The sequence below is a fragment of the Hoplias malabaricus genome, chromosome 2 (genome assembly GCF_029633855.1).
Source record: "Hoplias malabaricus isolate fHopMal1 chromosome 2, fHopMal1.hap1, whole genome shotgun sequence".
Taxonomy (NCBI): domain Eukaryota; kingdom Metazoa; phylum Chordata; class Actinopteri; order Characiformes; family Erythrinidae; genus Hoplias; species Hoplias malabaricus.
The window spans coordinates 75,312,937-75,335,005 of NC_089801.1; the positions used below are offsets into that span (position 1 = coordinate 75,312,937).

Below are 22,069 nucleotides of genomic sequence, written 5' to 3' on the forward strand. Positions count from 1 at the left end.
ATATATGAGTATAGAATTTTTAAATGTTTGTTTTTGTGTTAAATATATGTATAAATTACAGTTTTACAAGTGGCAGTGTGAGTAGTAATGACTCCAAGATTACAGTATGTTATGTTAATGTTTTGCTTTAACAGCAGTTGGGAGACTATATAAATAAGATCTCTGTGTACATTGTACAGTTCTAGAAGCAAGAGAAAACTAAAGAATTACAGCCTGAGTAATAAATAACACTTGTTTTAAAGTGACGGTGCACTTGCCACACAATAGGCCTTATAGAATAGAAAGGACATAGATTTGTGCTTTGTGCAGAGTGAGTGTTTACTGACTGTAATGACAGAATGAACAGCACTGAAAGTGCAAGGTGCTAGTGTATGTGGGGATGTTGTCGTCAGGGGGAGTGGCCGGCGGGGGGGGGGGGGGGGGGGGGAGACTACAGCTGGTGGCATGAAGCTATTTCTAAGGTGTACTGCCAGCACATTGAAGAGGTGAGCTGCATTCTCGCTGATGCAGCCAGCCTTCTACTTAAGTCGACTGGCGTAGACACTGTCCACATTGGGGAGGTCACAGCTGATTATCTTTTCTGCTGCCCTGGCCACTCAATGCAGAGCCTTCCTCTCTGAGGCAGTGCAGCCTGAGTCCCGGAAACTCCGTCTCGGCCCGCTGCTTTGTTTGCATTCACTGCCTACAAGGTGATACTCACCTGATGATGATATAAGACCACTATCTGTTCCCCAACAGGAAGTGCGATCCTTTACATACTTAAGAAACTTTTGATGTTTTAAACTTGGCAGAAAGAGAATGACACCTACAGGCACTGACCCAAGAACAAAGGTACAGATTTTTGAAAAACCATAAGGGAGAAAAACATTATTGATTTTGTAAATTTAAAAAAAATGTAAAACATATTGATGGAAACTTGTAGCAAGGAGGTGATGACAAATGTGTTTGTGCACAAGCATTCTCATTATGTTAAGTGACTCAGTGGAGGATCGACAGAGATTAATGATATAGTTTTTATTGTGTGTGTGGGTGGGTGTGTGTGTGTGCTTGTACCTCTTTGTTATGATCTACAGTCACACTTAGAATGATTGAGATATGCAACTATGTACACACATGCTGATGCATTTAAATGGGATGGCACAAGATTGGATAATTTCCAAAACCCGTTTACTTGTTATGCTAGAGCTGTCATACAATTAAAATAATCACACAAATTATCTTTGTGGCTGGCATGGTGGTGCTGTCACACAATTCCAGGATCCTTGAATTTTGGATACAAACCCTGCCTCAGAACACTGTGAGGAGTTTGGTGTGTTCTCCCTGGGTCTGCGTGGGTTTCCTCAAGGGGATCTGATTTTCTCCCACAGAAACACATGATGGTAGGTGGATTGGCAATTCAAAAGTGTCCATTTGTGTGAGTGAGTGCCTTGTACCAATGATTCCGTGTAGGCTCCAGACCCTGAACAGGATGAAGCAGTTACAGAAAATGAATGAAAGAATTAATTAATTGTATTTATCTATATAGCTCTAATTAATTAATAATAATAATAATAATGAAAATACATTGTGTGCTAGAACTTAGGAGAAAGAAAAAATAATACTAGTGTGCAGAAATATCAGCAGTAACTGAATGTACAGAGGCTGTTAAGGGTATCTTTAACTGTCCAGTTTGCTTCTGGTTTTGTTAACTTGCTGCTAACTGTTAGTATAGTGTAATCCAATGTATAATATAATAATGATGGTAATCCATCAATACCAACAATGTTCTAATACAATGCCACTTTAGCTTGAAGCTGCTTTCCAATTGCGCAATTAATACTAATTCTGTCTAATGTTTGAGTATGTAATATAGTCACGAGTGTCAAAATTGAGATAATAAAAAAACAAAAATCCATAGTGCATAATTAGAACCAGTCAATTGTTGAATATGTTAATGGACACTATTTGAGCATAGACACTCCTCCCACATTCCAATGGGAAGTAGAAAGGGAGGAACTTGTCACGTTGGCTCTGTCCCAAACAGTACCCTACTTCCTGCAGAGTGCATTTCATCAATTATAAAACTAATATACAACAAATATACAGTGTACTAAATGTGAGACAGAGAAATGTGAAACCTATACTTATAAATGGTTTTATTATAAAACGTACTTATTAAAAAGGGGAGGTCTTTGCAGCTGCAACTTGGTACGGCGTGTGCTGAAATAGCAAAGGTTTGTCAGGTCCAGTTAGTAAGAAACTGTGTAGTGATATTTGTTTAGTACTGGCCTGCCAAACTCACATTTATAAGGTTAGTACAGAGTATAAACTGTATAGTATACGTGTTAATATCCAACTGGGACCCAACCAGGGTGTGTGATACGACCATGTTTAAAAGGTTTAGTACAGAATCTCTATTATATTCAGGCAGTAAACAGCACTTACCCTAATGCACAGACATTGTAAATGTGGACTGGCACCTCCTCCATCTTGCACCCAATGATTCCGGGTAGGATCCAGACACATCGCCACCCTGAATTGGATGAGCAGTTACAGACAATAAATGTGCATCTAAAATGCTACTAATTTCTTACCCCCTTGGCCTTATTAGTGTTTTGAAATCTAAAGTTTTTGTTTTATAAAGGTACTGTATTGTAGGTTTGTAAATGTATGTGTGTTGTTCAGCGTTCCTTATGGATTTTCAGCTCTTTCAGCCCTGACTGCAAGAAACTTTTGTCCTAAATGCAGGCAAGTCTTACCAAACCTTCCAACAATTTGAATTTAACAGCTGCTGCTCCAGCCTACTTCTAATCTAATGCTGTCTCTCAGAGAGAAGTGGGCATCAAACAACTAATAAACATATCCATTACACAATGCCATCTGTAATTACACTACAGGGATAATGTTTTAAATAAAACCTGTTAAGCATAAGATTAAAAAGTGTGACAAACTGTTTGTGTTTAAATTTGTTCATGTTTTTCTGTTACTAGATATATTTTTACATGAATTATTTCTCTAATGGCCGTTTTTAAACCATGATAAATAGTGAATAATAGGGTGATGGCAGAAGACACTATGATCAGTGAATTCTATCTATCAGTCAAAACAACGTTATCAGAGAGAACTACATTCCTTTACATTCTTTAACAGTAATGGCTGGTTTTCCATTATTTAAATTGTAACCATGTCAACAATGACTTTTAGCAAAAACATGTTTAAAACAATTTCCTGACCTGTTTTCTTTCATATGCGTTTGATGATATAAAAAACACACTTTATTTATATATTTCTTTTGAAATTATGGGTATTAATTGGGTGTTTTTCACAACTCTGTGAGGATTTCTCAAAAATGTTAATAAGCTCAGGTGATGATGTGGGACGATTTGTTCTGGATCACAGACAGAATTTCAAATCATCCTAAAAGTATTGGCTGTAACTCAAAGGAACACAGTTCTACTGTTTCATATCCTCGTTTCTGGACTGGGAGTATTTTATTATCTTTACACTTATATCGCGCCGTTCTAGATACCCAAGGACGCTTTTTAAAATATTTTTCTAACAAACACTTGGCATGATTGTAAGCTCATGTGCAGCCAGTTTATTTCATGTTTTTCTTTAGAGCTTTACATCATAAAGTTTATATCTTTATTTACAATAGAGCTATTTTTCAGACAGTCATGATTGGATTAGTGCTAATCCTGTAAATAAGGCAATAACTTTTCTCAGTTGTGACAGTGGCATTGATTGCTTACCCTGCCTGGTAATTTCACTTGAGAGAGCAAGAGGGACGTGAGAGTGAGCACAGCATTGCTTGCTTCAAAATAACTTAAGTTGATGCACATTGAATTGTATAGTGTTAGTTTTAAATAACTATATAATATATTGCTATATGCTAATAACTATACTGCTATTACAGAATCTTTGATTTAATGTTTTAAATATAACTTTTATAAGATTTCAAAGGGAATCAAAATCATAATTCACAGTGATCTGATGGAAACATCTGTGAGCAGCAAACAAGTCATGCACGGACAAAACCTGGGATTGATATACTTACATTGTATAAAGGTAGTCAGTCCAACAGACATGGGTGTTTGCACACAGGTGAACTGCAGCATCTAGCTTGACTTTTTTTCTACATACTAACACTGTTTGGGGCAGCCTGTATTACAAACATGTTGAGACATGTCAGAAATCCATCAGGATGACAACTATTCACTAAGGGCTTGTATGAGCAGTTATTTAATCACCCTTTTCAAACTGCACGTCAAACATCAGCTGATCAAGCTAAAATCCGGACCAAGCTGAAATTCAGTTGGCTACTCCCAAACGTGTTTAAAACAGGCCAAAATCGCCCAGTGTATACCTGGCTTAAGGTAAGCAGCAAAAAATGGTGGCCACCCTTTGGCGTTGAAAGACAAGTATGTGTTGATTCTATTATTGAAAAAGAGTAGTGAGATGAAGAGGGAGCATATGGAGGACAACACCTGGTGTGTGTGTGTGTGTGTGTGTGTTCATCTTCTCTTTTAGATTAGAGAAAAAGAGATCAAAGCAAGACACCTCACCAACCCCTAATAACTCTCTCTAATTATGAGCTCTCTCTTGTTCTCTCTGTGTGTACTCAGTGAGGTGAATGTTAATTTTGTTAAATGTATTATAACCTGAAATTTCTCTTCTTATTTATATTAGAGAGAATTCACCCTACACACTTGTTTGATGTAAACATATTCACATTTAATATGTATGTATATGCATATAATACAGTGGATATAAAAAGTGTACACATCCCTGCTAAAATGCCAGGTTTAGTTATATATAAAAAATAAGATAAATAAGATAAATTATTTCAGAACTTTTTCCACCTTTAATGAGACCTATAACCTGTACATCTCAAACAAACTGAAATCTTTAGGGGGAAGAAGTAAAATAATTATAATAATAATAATGTGGTCCTATAAGTGTGCACACCCTTAACCTAATACTATGTTGAAGCACCTTTTGATGTTATTACATGTTATTAGCACTCAGTCTTTTTGGGTAAGAGCCTAGCAGATGACTTAGCAATATTTGCCCACTCTTCTTAGCAAGAACGCTCCAAATTTGTCAGATTGCAAGGGCATCTTCAGTGTACAGCCCTCTTCAGATCACCCCACAGATTTTCAAAAGGATTCAGATCTGGGATCTGGCTGGCCCCAGTACCTGCTAAAGACAAACAGCCCCACAGCATGATGCTGCCACCACCATGCTTCACTGTGGGTATGGTGTTCTATTGGTGATATGCAGTGTTATTTTTTGCGCCAAACATACCTTTTGGAATTATGGCCGAGAAGTTCAACCTTGATATCATCAAACCATAACACATTTTCCCACATGCTTTTAGGAGAGTTCAAATGCATTTTTGCAAAATGTAGCCAGGCTTGGATGTTTTTCTTTGTAAGAAGAGGCTTCCGTCCTGCCACCCAACCCCATAGCCCAGACATATGAAGAATACACGGTATTGTTGTCACAGGTAGTACACAGCCAGTATGTGCCAGAAATTCCTGCAACTCCTTTAATGTTGCTGTAGGCCTCCTGATAGCTTCCCTGACCAAATTTCTTCTTGTCTTTTCATCAAGTTTGAAGGGACGTCCTGTTCTTTGCAATGTCATTGTTGTCCTACATTTTCTCCACTTGATGATGGCTGTCTTCACTGTGTTCCATGGTATATCTAATGCCTTGGAAATTATTACCCTTCTCCAGACTGATGTATTTTGACAATGAGATCCCTCTGATGCTTTGGGAGCTCTATGCAGACCATGGCTTTTTCTGTAAGACTGCAACTAAGAAAATGTCAGGAAAAAGCCTCCTAGAACAACTGAACTTATTTGGGGTTAATCAGAAGCTCTTTAAATGATTGCAGGTGTCTATTGATTCCTATTTAACATGAGTTTGAAAATTATTGGTTCATTCTAAACACAGCCACACCCCCATTTATAAGAGGGTGTGAACACTTATGCAACCACATAAAGGTGGAAAAAGTTCTGAAATGATTTGTCATGGTCTCATTTTTTATAACACTAAACCTGGCATTTTAACAGGAGTGTGTACACTTTTATATCCACTGTATGTATATAATTAAATTCAATTGTTTTCTTTTTTCTTTTCTTTTTTTATAAAAGGTAATTAAAATGAATTGGAACTAATTGTACTGAATGAAAACATCTCCATTTAATGATCAAAATCACATCTCAACTATGCATTATAAGAAGAATAAAAAGTAGCCAATGACATATGACGGTAAAAAAAATGAAAACAAAAATGCTTAAAGGTATCTATAGTTGCTCTGTGATGCAGAATTGTTACGATGAAGATAGCCATGTATATGCACATTGACACACATTGAAAAAATTATTTGCACATTTTAGTCAACTGAAGTCAAGTCAGTTAAATGGCATAAGGGGAAGATAATATAGAATGGACAAGAATTCACAACCATTTTTCTGGTATTCTGTGGCCAAGGATCTAGCTAGTGCAGAGTATTTTCTTTTTTGGGGGGGGTCTTTTTTTTCACTACTGAAATGGTACGATTTGTCATGTGACATACTGCAGTAATAAAGCCCTTGATGGAAAAAGTTAAAAAGTAAAACATAGGGCAGTATTTTAAAGCCTGTTAAATCATTTGCTAATTTCTGCTTCTTCCAAGCCTGTGAAGATGATGATAATAATATTATAATAAAATATAATAACAATACTGTTAAAAAAGAGGGTTCAGGTTGTTTCTTTAAGATTGCACACTATTGCATTATTTGTTTTATACAATGCTTTTTTAGGAGTGCTTCAAACCCTGATCATATATATTGGGGTAAATAATTAAAATTCATTAAGGTCCAGTTAGAGAAACGTAAACATAAAGTATAACTTGCATGAGCAGTGTCATATCCTGTATGTCAAAATTGCCTTATAATTATAGCATTCTATGTAGTTAATAACTGAATGTCAAATCAGATTACGTTTTCAATTACATTTCAACATATTTCAGTTCAAGATTTATACATTATAAAAAGAATACTCTAAATAAGTAAAATTTACAAATAAAACAATGATTCTAGAAAAAAAGCATATTTTAAATGAAGTCCTTAATGACCTTTGTAGTGGCAGTTGACTTTACTGCTTTTTCATAACCAGCAATCTGATTGGCTCTTACTGTTGAAGGGCGGGACATTATCCATTAACGGTCTGTCAAAGTGGGGTGAAAAGCGGGTTACCATGGCCCCAAGTGGGGGGACGGCCCTTGAGGAGTCTGGAGTATTTTTTTTCCTTTAAATATTAACATCATTTAAATATCACAATAAACGGTAAATGTAAGGTTTTTGGTAAATAAATCGGTTGACTGATGGATTGTGTGTCCTACCCTACATATAGTGTCTGAGGACAGGCCCCCTCTCCCCTTTAAGCAAATGGTTTAGTCCGCCTTCACCGGGCTTTTTCAACTAGGCGCATTTAACTTAGCGTTCATTCTGCTGAAGCGGCAGTGCGCGTTGTATCTGTGCTGTGGAAGATGATGCCCAAGAAATCTAAATCTGGTTTTCAGAAAAGAAAACGAGGGAAAGCAACTGCTTATTTCCCAAGAATTGTGAGCCCAAATGTGAAAGCAAATAGCCTACATTTAATTTAACTCCTGTGGTAATAAAATGCTTCAATACCACTGCGATTGTAAGTGCTAAAAACTGCATAACATAGAATTAGAAATGGCATGATGCCTTATCTGTAATCTGAGGTAACTCTAAAAAATGTTTTAGTTTGCATACACTTATACTGTAGCTAATATGTTTAGCAACACTAAAGTCATGCAATTCCAACCAATGTTGACTTTCTTTTCACATCCATAAGAAAAATAAAATACCACATAGTTTTTATGATGCAAATGATTGTATGAAATTTGAGGAACACAAAGGAAAGTTTGAGGGGGGCTCATGAACACTGGTTGTGCATAGGGCCCAGAATTTGGTGCTATGCCCCTGCCCCTGAATATATTTTTTGCCTGATTTCAGCCAGCTTACCTTTGCTGTCAGGACTGTATTGTACCAGCACATAGGGCATAAGATAAAGGTACATTTAAAATCCTGCACCCAGCCATGGACTTCAATCAGATTTATAGTTTCGGAACTCTTCACAGATGAATGCACTTATCCCTAAATCAATCAATCAAATCAAATCAAATTTATTTGTATAGTGCTTTTTACAATTGATGTTGTCACAAAGCAGCTTCACAGAATTCCGGTAAAGACAAAGTTTTGACATAAAATACAAAAATGTAAAGAATGTAAAAATCCCCCAGGTGAGCAATCCAGGGGTGAAAGTGGCAAGGAAAAACTCCCTCAGGGCTGAGGAAGAAACCTTGGCAGGAACCAAGGCTCACAAGTGGGGCTACGCTTCTCTGGTCAAACAAGATGGTTGGTTATATCCAAGTATGTGGCTGGAGGCAGCAACCTTCCGTGTTGTCAGAGTATAAAAATAACGTATGCTATTTACTTGTTTCACTTTGACAACACTGGAAAAATGTGCATTTTTAAAAATATATTGAATAAAAAGACAAAGACAGATTGTGACACTTGCAGGTAGTGTTCTGGGAGGAGAGCAGGACCCCTCAAATCTTGGGATTGTTAGCATTTAGGCACTGCTTTGTTGGTTAAGCTGGTTGGGTGTCAATGCGGCAAGGTCACCCCCTGCCTGACTGTCTGGACAATCTTTCACCAAGATCAAGGTACATATGATGGGAAGTTGTTCAGCATGGCAGTAAAATATAGAGGTAGTTAGTTCTGCTATTTGTTTCCAAATGACTGGGCATAACACATAATAAGAAAAATACAGTTTGAGTTGTAGGTCCATTAGGCCTCATCTAAAACGGAGAACCAGAAAGGTAGCACAGACATCAACATACCTGAGTGAATGCGTCAAAGTAGTGGGATGAACGCACAGGCATCCCAGATTATCAGTGCATTATTTTTCAATGTGTGAGTAAACTATGACTATGTGCATACCTGGTCCTCACATATTAGTAAATTAAATGGAATACACTAGGATGTGATTTGGAAGCACTAACTGTAGGTCATGATTATATTCTGTCAGTAACCACTTTCCATAATTGTTTTTCGTGAACTGATGTGACTTTCTGAGAAGGATTACTTTGGATAAAAGGATCCTCATATCACGCTTTGTGTTCTCTCTCTTACTCTTGTCTCATTCCATTCCTAGTTCAGTGTTTTGATGTAACACTTGTTAATTGAAAACACTTGATTTAAATGCTCTCATTTTGTTTTGTACTTTAGTATTTATATCTTTAGTAGTTATGCTGTCCTTATAAATAAAAACTATACTTCAACAAATGGTTTCAGCAGTTTGTCTTTTCAGCAGCGTCACATGATCTGATTGACTGTTATCTGGAAACGACAAGGTAGAATAACCGGGTTCCGGAAAGCCACGCTGACAGAAACTTGGTTGAAGGAGACAGAGTACTCCCAAAAAGCACAGGATTTTTGGCTTTGAAGCAAACCAAGGATCTAAGGGGAAGACTTATCTCTACATTAGTTTCCTGGGGATCCAGCCAGGGTGACTCTGGGTGTTGCAGTCAGCATGTACCGTGTGGCAAGTGTGCGGTCTGACAAAACCATGGCCGTCAAGGAGCCTCTCAGCTCCTTAAGATCCCCTCACTCACCCCACCATGGGGCCTGGGTTAATGTTTTTTTACAGAACTAAAGGGCTCACATCTTTCCCAGAACTTCAGGGTAGAAAGTAACTCGATTCAGCAGTTAAGTCCCAGAACATTCTTGAGTCAACTTCTTCACAGTACTTGTTCTGGCCTGAAGCAGAGGTCCAAAAAAGAGAGGCAGGCCTAAGAAGGGTCCAGTTTTGAGCTCTGTCCTGAATCAAACTCAGAGTCAGGCTTTGTTTTCTGTCCAAAGTCCAGCTCCGAGCTTTGTCCAGAGCCCAGTTTTGAGTCACATCCAGAACCTGGCTCTGAGCCCCGTCCATTGACACACATTTTGCTCAGTCCAGAGTCCCAGTTCACCTGCCTCTTCAGTGCCAGTCTCCCAAGTTTCTGCATCTCCAGTACCAATGTCCTGAGAACTGCTACACCAGTACAAAGTTGAGTTGTAATTGTATTCTGAGACTCTGCTCTACCCACGACAGTGCCAAGAGCACCAACCCTGTGTGCGTCTGCACCCCATGCATCAGCCAAGCCATGCAGATTTACCCATTTGGCTGTTAGAATAATTTGAGTTGAGGCCTGCACAGTCTCCGGTACTCTCGGTTGACCTAATATGAGAACATTTGGATCTGTTCCTGCGGGATCTCAGGCATATTCCGGCATGTCCAACAACTCCAGTGCTCCAGTATCCACCCCATGGGGTGCCAGACAGTATATACTTCCTTCTTCCATATGTAGTTGATAATTTTAATCTGTGGAATTTTGCTGAAAATAGTTATCTTAGCAAATTCTGTAACGCTCATTCTCTTTTTTTTATGTCTATGGTTTATACAATCTATTTTAACACCTTTATCTTTATTCTTTTTCTTCGTCCCACTGCTGTGTTTTGACATAAAGCTTATTTCTATTCTTTTACTCTTGTTTGGCCTTTATCTTTTCAGTAGGATCCCAACTTGAAAAAAAAAGTGAATCAATGTTTATAATGTTATATATTCCATTCATAAATTATAAATTTGCTGGATTTCACCAATGATTTGAATGCACTCATGTATGATGTTGTCAGATTTTTCATTGTCTAGGAAAAGTTCTAAAATCTACAGCATTTAGTAACAAATCTAGAAACTTGTTCTAAGTTTACAGTGCAATTCTTCATCAGTGCAATAAAACACTGCTGTTGAAATTACAGAACCATTAAAAAGATCCCTTCTCTTCTGCTTTCCTCTGTTCTTGCATATTTTTTCTATAATTGCTAATATGTAAAAAAACAGATAAATTAGATATAAAATGCTCTATTCTAGAAAGAGTTAGGATTTATCAGTGTGTGTAACTAGACATCTAAAGCATTTAGTACTAGTATTTAGTACTTGTAATGTTTGCTTAGCAAACAGCGATTAGGGCACAACAGATACATACTATGTCATTATTTTAGATACTATCTCATTATTTTAGATACTATCTCAATATTTTGAGATACTGTGTCATTATTTTGAATTTAAATGCTAAATTAAGTGTGAGCCCAAAATTAAAATTACAATATAATCATTTTTTTTCAGTGAATTCAGCAATTCAAAGTTGTAATTTTCAAACTCACCAGCATGCTAAAAAGATGGCAAAATTCACAGTGCCTCTCCAATTTGCAATAACAATAATTACCTCTATTGCCATCAGTCTGATTCAAAATGCTTTTAAATATGCACACTGCATTTTGACACAGACTGAGAGCAGTAGGGGTTGAATGTTATTGCGAAGCAGAGAGGTGCTGTTTTGACCCTGCTGTTGAATGATCAAATAGAACATTCATTCATTCATTATCTGTAAGCGCTTATCCAGTTCAGGGTCGCAGTGGGTCCGGAGCCCTCCCGGAATCACTGGGAGCAAGGCAGGAACACACCCTGGAAGAGGCGCCAGTCATTCACCGGGCAACACACACACACTCACTCACACCTTTGGACACTTTTGAGTCGCCAATCCACCTACCAACGTGTGTTTTTTGGAGGAAACTGGAGCACCCGGAGGAAACCCACGTAGACACAGGGAGAACACACCACACTCCTCACAGACAGTCACCCGGAGCGGGACTTGAACCCACAACCTCCAGGTCCCTGGAGATGTGTGACTGCGACACTACCTGCTGCACTACCTACATTTTAAGTCAAATTGACTCCCTGTGTCCATGCGACTCTGAACTGGATATGCAGTTACAGACAATGAATGAATGAAAATATCAACAGAAGACTACCAAATTGAAAGCATGTTCAGATTGAGTCCATTTTCCAGAAACATCAAGTTCTCAGTGACAGAGACAAAAGGGACCATCCAGACTCTTATCAGTGAAAAGTGCAAAAGTCAACACTGTCTTGGGTTGGGGATGCATTCGTGCCTGTGTTATAGGTGACTTGCATACATGTGGAGCTGTATATTGGGATTTGAGATCGACATACGCTGCCATCACATATATTGACATTGCCAGGCCTCTTTCTGCACATGCTGCCACACGACTGTATCATATGCAGAATGAAGCCTGGTAGTGTCTTGTTTCAATGGCAATGTCAGTTGCAATTTAGACCTGTCGCCTATGGCACATTGTGAATAGTTATCAGATAACTACCAATCTCAATGTATTTGATTGTGTTACATGCATCAACTTTTCACTTTTGTCAGTTAAATAATGTTTCAATAGAATTAAGGAATACAGTTTTGGTTTTTGGAAACTCTGAACTATTATCTGAACAATAGACTCATACGTTTATCTTGTCTTTCTTTCTTTCTTTCTTTCTTTCTTTCTTAGCATCCACCATGAATCCCATGTCCCATCTTTATTATAAAAAGTCCAGTTACTCTCCATATCGAGACCGGATCCCTCTGCACATCGTCCGGGCAGAGTTGGAGCTCTCTCAGGAAGAGCGGGCGTTCCTCTTGGCTGTGGAGAAGGGGGACTATGCAGGGGTCAAGCATGCACTGCAAGAAGCAGAGGTCTACTACAACATAGATGTGAACTGTGTGGACCCACTAGGCCGCAGTGCCCTGCTTATTGCTATAGAGAATGAGAACCTTGAAGTGATGGAGTTGTTGCTGGACCATGGAGTAAACACTGGAGATGCTTTGCTCTATGCCATCCGTAAAGAAGTGGTAGGAGCAGTGGAGTTGCTGTTATCTCACAGAAGACCAAGTGGAGAAAAACAGGTGGGTATATACTGTGCCTGAATTTAAAAATGGACCCAGAGGGAGTGAGAAAATGAGTGAGATTTTGTTGTCAAATTTTGTCCTTTAATTCTTACATAATCTGGCAAATCTCTACTTGATTGGATTGCACTGGATTATGCTAGCTACCAATCTTTCTCTTTCATCCAGTGGCCAGATTAACAAATGTCTATCCCATTCACACTGCAAAGCACTTTACATTCCAGAACTGAAATTGAATTGATAAGTGCTATATTTAATGGTGACTCTGTGTCTTAAAAGATTATCATAGCATTAGACCCTCAACATCAGCCTAATGAATAAATACCTTTCTGAAATGAAGGGGGTCTGCATGAACAGTCCCTTATTTATTCATTCATTGTCTGCAACCGCCCATCCAGTTCAGAGTGGCGGTGGGTCCGGAGCCTGCCCGGAACAACCGGGTGCAAGGCAGGTACACGTCCCAAAGGGTGCACCAGTTCCCCACAGGGCGACACATGCTCATACATTTACCCATATGCTTACCCACGGACACTCCCGATTCGCCAGTCCACCCACCAACGTGTGTTCCCGGACCATGGGGAAAACACAGGTACAGGGGAGACCACACCAAGCTCCTCACAGTCAGTCCCTGGAGCTGTGTGACTGCGACACTACCTGCTGTGCGACACCACTGTGCCACCCATCCTTTTTTTTAGTTTTAAACATTTTAATATATTTGTAGGCGGGACGGTGGTGCAGCAGGTGGTGTCGCTGTCACACAGCTCCAGGGACCTGGAGGTTGTGGGTTCAAGTCCCACTCCAGGTGAACGACTGTGAGACGTTTGGTGTGTTCTCCCTGTGTCCATGTGGGTTTCCTCCAGGTGCTCCGGCTTCCTCCCACGGTCCAAAAACACACGTTGGTAGGTGGATTGGCGACTCAAAAGTGTCCCTAGGTGTGAGTGTGTGTGTTGCCCTGTGAAGGGCTGGTGCCCCCTCCAGGGTGTGTTCTTTGCTTTGTGTCCAATGATTCCAGGTAGGCTCCGGACACATCGCAACCCTGAACTGGATAACGTTTACAGATAATGAATTAATATATTTGTAATTAAAAAATGTATCAACTGCATTATGAAAAAAGAATAAAATAAAAATTTATAGTTTAAAAGACTTTTAAACAACCAACCTCATTAAATCTTAATTTTGGAAATGCATACAAGATCCACACAAATACTAAATACACAAGTGTAAAATGAAAATCTCACTATCCAATTATGATCAACTAATCTGAGCCAGACGTTAATAACAGGTATGAACAGGGCCTCAAAACAGTCTCAAACAGTAAATCTGTAGGTTAAAAGAGGAAAGATATTTCAAACAGTGGTTTAAGTCTGTTTTTAGTTAATTTTCCGGGGCCAAAGTCCAAATATGTAAAACTATTATGTACTATTAAAGCACAGAAACATTACTGATCATTATGAAACAAATATCTTAAGTTAGCATTATTACAGGTGTTACATTAGAAATGGTCATGAGTCTTTAATGTTTAAAGCCAGTGTTAATTCACACTCTACACCAGGGGTGGGCAATTGTATCCGCATAGGGCCGGTGTAGCTGCTGTTTTTTGTTCCAACTAACCAGGAGGTCACATGATCAGTTGGTCCTTGTTGGATAAGACCCCTGCTCTACACCCTAACACTTGATATGAGACAATGTGTTTATAGATGTTTCCCAGTTTGTGTTTTCTTGACAACTGATTAAAAAATGGATTTAGTCAGTAAAAAAAATCTGTGAGCCCTAAAATATTTGGCTCATGTAAGCTCTCGCAGTCTTGTACTTTCATTATTATCATCACTATAGCAACTGTTGCAGCCACATGGGAGCTCTGAGGAGAGGACTGTTGTTCTAATGGATTGCTAATAAATATCAACATGTAATGCTCTTGCTCACATATTTTGAACCTATTTTATTCATTTAAATTTAAGAAACTGAAAAAAGACAACATGAACACATTCCGTGTCCTTCAAGACTATTGGGACAAAGATATCAGAGAATTTTGATTTGCTTAAAGCCCTATTGTTGGAGATGAATGAGGTGCTGAGTCTGGTCCAAGGACTCTTTTTGTTATAGCGCTGTGGATACTGGCCAATACATTCCCTGTATTCCATGAGGAGAGAAATTGCAACCATTGTTCATTAACCTCTAGCTACATGCTAGCCACCTTGAAAGTTAGATTGATTGATACATTTGCATTTCGATAATAGATGGACTGCAGAATTGGTCCAATTGGTCTTGGTCCAAACAGAATTGCCTTCAGAATATTGCTGTATGCACTTCTCATATTTATATAATTTATATATAAAGTAAATCAATTCTAAGTATACAACATAGGGCGTGTACTATTAAATCTTGTTTAGCATTTAATATCAAAATCTCAAACATTCTCTGAGAATAGAGAATAAACCGTCTACCCTCATAAATCCTAATCCTTATGAAGTATAGCAGGCTTCATGATTCGCCTAATTTTACCTGATTCTCTGAACTACTTCTTGATCTTGTAGATCTCCAATGTATTCAAACTACTTACCGTACCTTTGCTTGTTAGAGGTTGGCTTTTAGGGAAGTGCAGTCTGAATAATTTTAATATCAATGTATCTGTTAAGTTAATGAAACGATATTTACTACAGATAAATGGGGAGGCGATTTGATATATTACTAAAAAGCAGTTTTTGACCAAAGAAAACATTAATTCAAATACGCTATGCAGTTACTTTATGATTACAAAAAACATGGCTTGAGACATTTTTTCTTTGATTATTCTCTACTGTTAGAGAATGTTATGTGGGTATGAGATGGGATTCTCAGATTGGATATTGATATATTAACCAGTTAAATGGAAGGACTCTCAAATACACAATATAAACATTTTTATAGTACCATGCAGGATAAGCCCACAGAGGAATCGGTAATTGTCTTTCATTATCTACCTCTTTTTCTACACTCTCTCTGCCTTGCTCTTTTCTCTATTGGTTTGCCCATAACTGCTGCTCTGTTTACTTCTTCTGACATATTCTGGTAGAAAGAAAAACATAACAGGGATATTTATGAAAAATTAAGAGCATTTATAATAGTTGTACGTATACAACCCTTTAAAGAGATTGACTTTCCTCTCATTTCTTCCACACTCTAGTGGAAGTGCCCATTTAATTAATTCATTCATACATTCATTTATTCATTATCTGTAACCGCTTATCCAGTTCAGGGTCGCGGTGGGTCCGAAGCCTACCGGGAATCATTACAAGATGGGAACACACCCTGGAGGGGGCGCTAGTCCTTCACAGGGCAACACACACACACATACATTCACTCACACCTACGGACACTTTTGAGTCACCAATCCACAAACCAACGTGTGTTTTTGGACCATGGGAGGAAACCGGAGCACCCAGAGGAAACCCACGCAGACACAGGGAGAGCACACTAAACTCCACAGATATTCACCCTTATTTATTTATTCATTTATTTATTTGTATAACACTTTTTGAAACCTAATGGTGTCACAAAGCATTTTTACAATTCAAAACTAAAACAAATATAGCATGAATATTCCCATGTGTGCAAGCCAAAGGCATTAGAGGCCAGGAAAATCTCCCTTGAATTTAGAGCAAGAAACCTTGAGAGGAACCAGGACTCACAATGGGATCATTCCTTCTTACAAATTTTTGCAGTTTTGGATCCCTTAAGTACAGTTAGCCAACTCAGGAGACGTCTAACTACATTACCAAAAGTGCTACAAAACTACATAACATGAGTAACAAATGAGTTTTTGTGGCAATTCAAACAGTGCATAAAATCATACAGACAAGTTCAACCCTAGCTTCATACAAACAAAGGTCAATTTTTCCCCTCAAACACACCGTTCCACCTCAGAAGGTGCGGAGCTTCTAAATATAAACAACCAAAGAGAACTGTTTCTCCACAATCGTAGATGTTCCCTTTAACTACCATGTTTGTACCTGAATGCACTAGCTATAGTATTATTTCTAGTAATACCTAGAGTGTTAGCTATATTTGCGCAACTGTTATTAGCTGATTAGCTCATTTCTAGTGTTAGTTTTCATCACGCAAGCTCCTTCCTCAGCTGACCTGAAAATCTACTAATTTAATCAATGGCTAGAATTGCTTGGCTTTTTTTGGTAAATACAGTTTTGTTCTAATGTGAATGTGTTTTTACCTCAGTATTGGTATTAGTCTAAAAGTGCCCTCCATTCTTGATTTTTTTATTCTGTTCTTCCTCAGATACCCTCTCTAATGATGGATGCACAGTTTTCAGAGTTTACACCCGACATTACTCCCATCATGCTTGCTGCCCACACTAACAACTATGAGATCATTAAGCTGTTGGTCCAGCACAAAGTCACCATTCCCAGACCACACCAGATAAGGTGTGACTGTGTGGAATGTGTATCCAGCTCTGAGGTGGACAGCTTGCGACACTCCCGATCCCGCCTTAACATCTACAAAGCCCTGGCCAGTCCTTCCCTCATTGCCCTCTCCAGCGAGGACCCCATCCTCACCGCATTCAGACTTGGCTGGGAATTGAAGGAGCTTAGCAAAGTGGAGAATGAATTCCGTCAAGAGTATGAGGAACTTTCACAGCAGTGTAAACGCTTTGCCAAAGACCTTCTAGACCAGGCACGAAGCTCCCGTGAACTAGAGACCATTCTCAACCACCGTGATGACCAGAGTGAAGAGCTAGACCCGCGAGAGTGCAGAGACCTGGCCAAGCTTAAACTAGCCATCAAGTACCACCAGAAAGAGGTGAGCCAAGCTGTACAAGCAATTGTACAGATACATTAATTCTGTCATTTAATCCTCCCCTTTATGTAACTTACATTATATTACAGAGCATACTCTAATCTAGTGTAGTCAGATGTCTGTTTCATAATATTTCAATTATTTTAGCTGTTAAGGTAAAAATCTATTAGTAATATCAATGCATTAGAACAAAACAAAACTGTAACATATTAGATAACTACACACTACTTTTTATCATGTCATCATGTGCAGAATTACAATAGTAAGTTTTAAGAATATATGAATATATTTGTGCTGTCAAAATGAATGCGTTAATGCAGACAGGTATTGAATGTGGGTTTTTTTTATGCTAATTTATCATATTTTAAAAATGTACGCTGACCCGAACCCTCCCATAATCCAATCTTTTCAGAGTCTAGTGACGTATTGCAGGTTCTAATTAGCGATTTAAACACAGAGTCATACTGTTGAGTCCAGAAGGGTGATTACATATTATTTACACTGAACTATGTATTTCAACCTGCTCTTCAATGGTCAGGACCCCCACAGGATCACCAAGGTGGTGGATTGTTTTCAATGCTGCAGTGACACTGACATGGCGGTGGTGTGTTAGTGTGTGTTGTGCTAGTATGAGAAGATCAGACGCAGAGGTCAGTGGAGTGGTCAGTGTGTCAGTGAGATTGGAAACAAGGAGGTGGTCATAATCTTATGGCTGTTAGATGTATTCTGTCATTGCGGTGACATCTTTTCCAGGGCAATCTATGTTTCATTCCAGCAAGACACTGCTAGGCCTGATTCTGCACATGCTACAATAGTGTGGCTTGCCTGCAGTTCAGACCTGTCTCCAATAGCACATTATGAAGAGATAAATCATACACAAGTGGCCACACACTGTTGAGCATCTTGTATGAAGCAAGATTTGGGAAAACAAAACAAAACAAAAAAATGGGTCATTCCTTGATCAACTATTCCTGTTACCATCTACAAAAGATAAAGGTATTTAGGAATGAGGGCCTTGTATCCTGTTTTACAGATACATGACTGGCATTTGTAACAAACAAAACCAATTCAGTGATTATAATTGCAGGACTCCCACCTCCATAGACATAAATGCATTAGGGAGTAACTGCACCCCACTGGTTTCAGGTAACTCCACTCCTAGTTCAACATTGAAAAATGCTTAAAGGAGGGAGGGACAAAATGTAGACATTGCAAGGCCAAAATACTACCTTATGCTTCTCATATTTATGAGTGAGGCACAGGTGTAGGTCATCAGGGTACTGTAACAAGGGTTAACTGATATGCAGAATGTGACACTGGCATGTCATCAGAGCTGAACCAGAAAAGCGTTGCAGATTGACCACAATGAAAAGAGTGTATTGACAATTTGGAAAAGTTGTAATTTAAAGCAGGGCTTGAAAATGTAGTCAAGGATCAGCTTATTCCCTGTTTAAATGAAAACCATTAGGGAAAATATTAACGAACCATTTCACCAATATTTATGAATCATTTCTCAGTGTGAAAACTGCATTGCTTAGCAGTGGTTCTCAGTACTGGTCGTATGGGATAAAGTGTAATTTTGCAATATCTTTGAAAATATTTAAGAAGCATTTAAAACAGTCATTTATTAAAGGTGCAATATTCTATATTTTAAACATGAATATAGCAGAAGCTAATTTCAGTGGAACTATGTAATGGAGTAAAGGCAGAGAAAGAAGTCACACACCCTCTGTATGTGTTGTTCTCTGCATCTTGTTTACATAGACAGGTAGGCAACAAGTGTATGTTTGTCCCACACCGTGGAAACTTTGGACTGCACCACATTAGGTTTACCCTCCCTAAGAGACAGGACAGTACCTACCCATATAGCATTGTATCTGCCGATGGCAGAGTGCAATATAAAAGATTCAGGATAAAATGGCCGTTCCAAATATTACTGCAACGAAACACTTTCTTTAGCTAAAAATGCCTTACACAGAAAAAAACAAAACAAGTATCGTCACTGGATTGGCTTTTCAGAGATGGACAAAACCAAGAGTTTTTTGACCAGATTCTGAAATAAAGTTATGGTTTTTTGTTACAATCATAACAAATTTATCATTGAAAGGTTTTTTTAACATGTTAACTATTAAGAGTTAAAGCAGTGAGTTAGACACCTGATCACATCAATCTCAGTCATTTAAAATGCCTAACTTCCAAACGTTCACAAAAAGTGTTTTCACACTGTGCACAAAACAAACCATGGTTCAGTTCTGTCAGGACAGAGACCAAATTTTGGTCATTTAGTCCAAACTAAGTAGGTCTCTAAGCACCAGAGAGCTGCCAAAGGCCTCCAACGTGATTCTGAATTGGCATTTCTTCTCCTTGTTGTGTAAGTAACTAAATGACTAAATAAAATCCCATGTCTGTTTTCATGAGTGACTGGCTGGAGTTGGCATCATTTGTTGTCAATATTATGAACTCGAGTATGTTCATCTGCTGAAGAGGACAGGGGAAGCGTGGCTGATTACAAAACATTTGTTTTGGTCTGACATGCTGGTACGCCTTATATTAACTTTCCCTTTGCTACTTGTTGGTAGTTCATGTGGCAAGCCAACATTTAAAAATCAGTGGTTAGCTATAAGTTACAGGCATCAGGCAGCAGCAACAAATATGTTCTAACCTCTATTTGCCACTTTGGAAAATATTTAGTGAGAGATCTTAATGTCAGAAACAATTATAAGCATTACCTGACACAAATGTTTTACAATATGAATCCTGGCAAGGTATTTAAAAGTGCTTAAAGTTTTTGGTATTCATTACATCTGAACTAACAATGATTTGTTCTAAGAACAGACTTTTCACTTAATATCTTATATATCCCTGACATTAACAGGTATTGCAATGAGATATCATTATATTATATTTGTTTAATCTGTAAGTGGGCCCTAAGGCTTTGTTTCTCTAATGTTTGTCAGTTGCCATGAAGGAATCATATAGATGTTATGGACTATATAAAGAATATAAAATAGTCTATAAAACCTTGGCAGGAATCCCTCTGGACTCAATAATACGTTTGAGGCAGCTAAAACATGTTTTGTCAAACACATGAAACGGCATTTCTAAAAGGTTAGTTGTGGTGTTATCTATTGTCCTCCTCTGACTTTGTGTACATAGAGATGCTCTTTCCACCCAGATTAAAATACAATGTGTGTGTTCATCATTCAAATGTAATAGCTTCCTCTGAACACTGCCCCTGCCCCACTTAACTTGTCACATGGAGTTAGGTGGTACACGCGCATGTAATTTCCTCATACAATATTAACATGTTCTGTTATTTTGGGTAAAGCAGTAGATGTGGAAGCAAAGAAGAAAGGATGCATTCCGAGAAGAAAATACAATTAAAGGACATTCGAATAAAGAGCATAGGAAGTTGACATTTATGACACCAAAGATCAGACAAAATTTGGGACAAAAACACAGTAATTCTATATTGTAAAATAGGAAGGAAATGAATTCTGACCACAACTGGATGCCTCTTATCCCTAGCTGCTCATGAACTACTGCGTGGGAGCTGTATTCACTGTATTGCTGTATGCTTTTACAGCATTTTCTTTCCTCGTCATTTATTCATCTGACTTGGCAAGAATAGCAAGGGTCATTTAAATTAAACAATACTTAAGCTGAATTGTATGCTCCATCACCAAACGGCACCCACAAACAAGACTGAAAAATAGAGCAGACTGTCTACTGGACATAAAAATGATCCAATATAAAAGGAGTGTATAACATCACACGGTGTATGTGTATTTTACCAAACAGATAGCCCTTTGGTCTGCAAAGTTGATGGTTCCTTTCCCATGACTAGCAGGAATATTGGGGCCATGGGATGGGAAGGAACAGCACTGTCTTCTTCCTCAGCATCTATGGCTGAATTGCCCTTGAGGTGTTGGGATGGCTGCCTGCCAATCTGTGTGTGTTTTTGTGTGCACACTGCAGTAGTATGGTATTGTGTGTGTGTGCACGCACAACTGATGCTATTGGTGTTCTGGTAGTGTGAGAAAAGAAATGGGCCAGTATTTAGCCATCAGATCTAACCATAATACATTTGGCTAACAGCCCAAATACCCCTTCACTACCACACCCCTCACACACACACACAAAAACAAAACAAAACAAAAAAGCACAAAAAACAGGGGGTACCAGGTATCGAGCAAGTAAGCACCCATAAACAGTGCTAAAAATGCCTGGTGACTCAGACTCCTTCAGCACGCTTGGCAGCAGATATCAGTGGTTATAGCAGGTAGCTAGCCACTGAGCAACGGCAGTCAAAATGGGCTCCTTCAATCAACAAGAACTGCAGTTAGCAGCAGTAATATCAGGCAGCTGTCCACCGAAGAGTGGCAGTGAAAATGAGATCTCAGTTGGAAGATCAGAGATAGCAGCAGT

At 38.6% G+C, this 22,069-nt stretch overlaps 1 protein-coding gene across 2 annotated transcripts in view; it reads left to right on the plus strand.

Moving 5' to 3' along the window:
- trpc5a (transient receptor potential cation channel, subfamily C, member 5a) overlaps positions 1-22,069 on the plus strand; it is a 49,040-nt gene that overhangs the window by 8,247 nt on the left and 18,724 nt on the right. For both annotated transcript variants that reach the window (XM_066658514.1, XM_066658515.1), the window contains exons 2-3: positions 12,456-12,850; positions 17,123-17,644. In XM_066658514.1, the coding sequence (XP_066514611.1) occupies positions 12,464-12,850; positions 17,123-17,644 (909 nt within the window). In that variant the 5' untranslated portion in view covers positions 12,456-12,463. The remainder of the gene's footprint in view (positions 1-12,455; positions 12,851-17,122; positions 17,645-22,069) is intronic.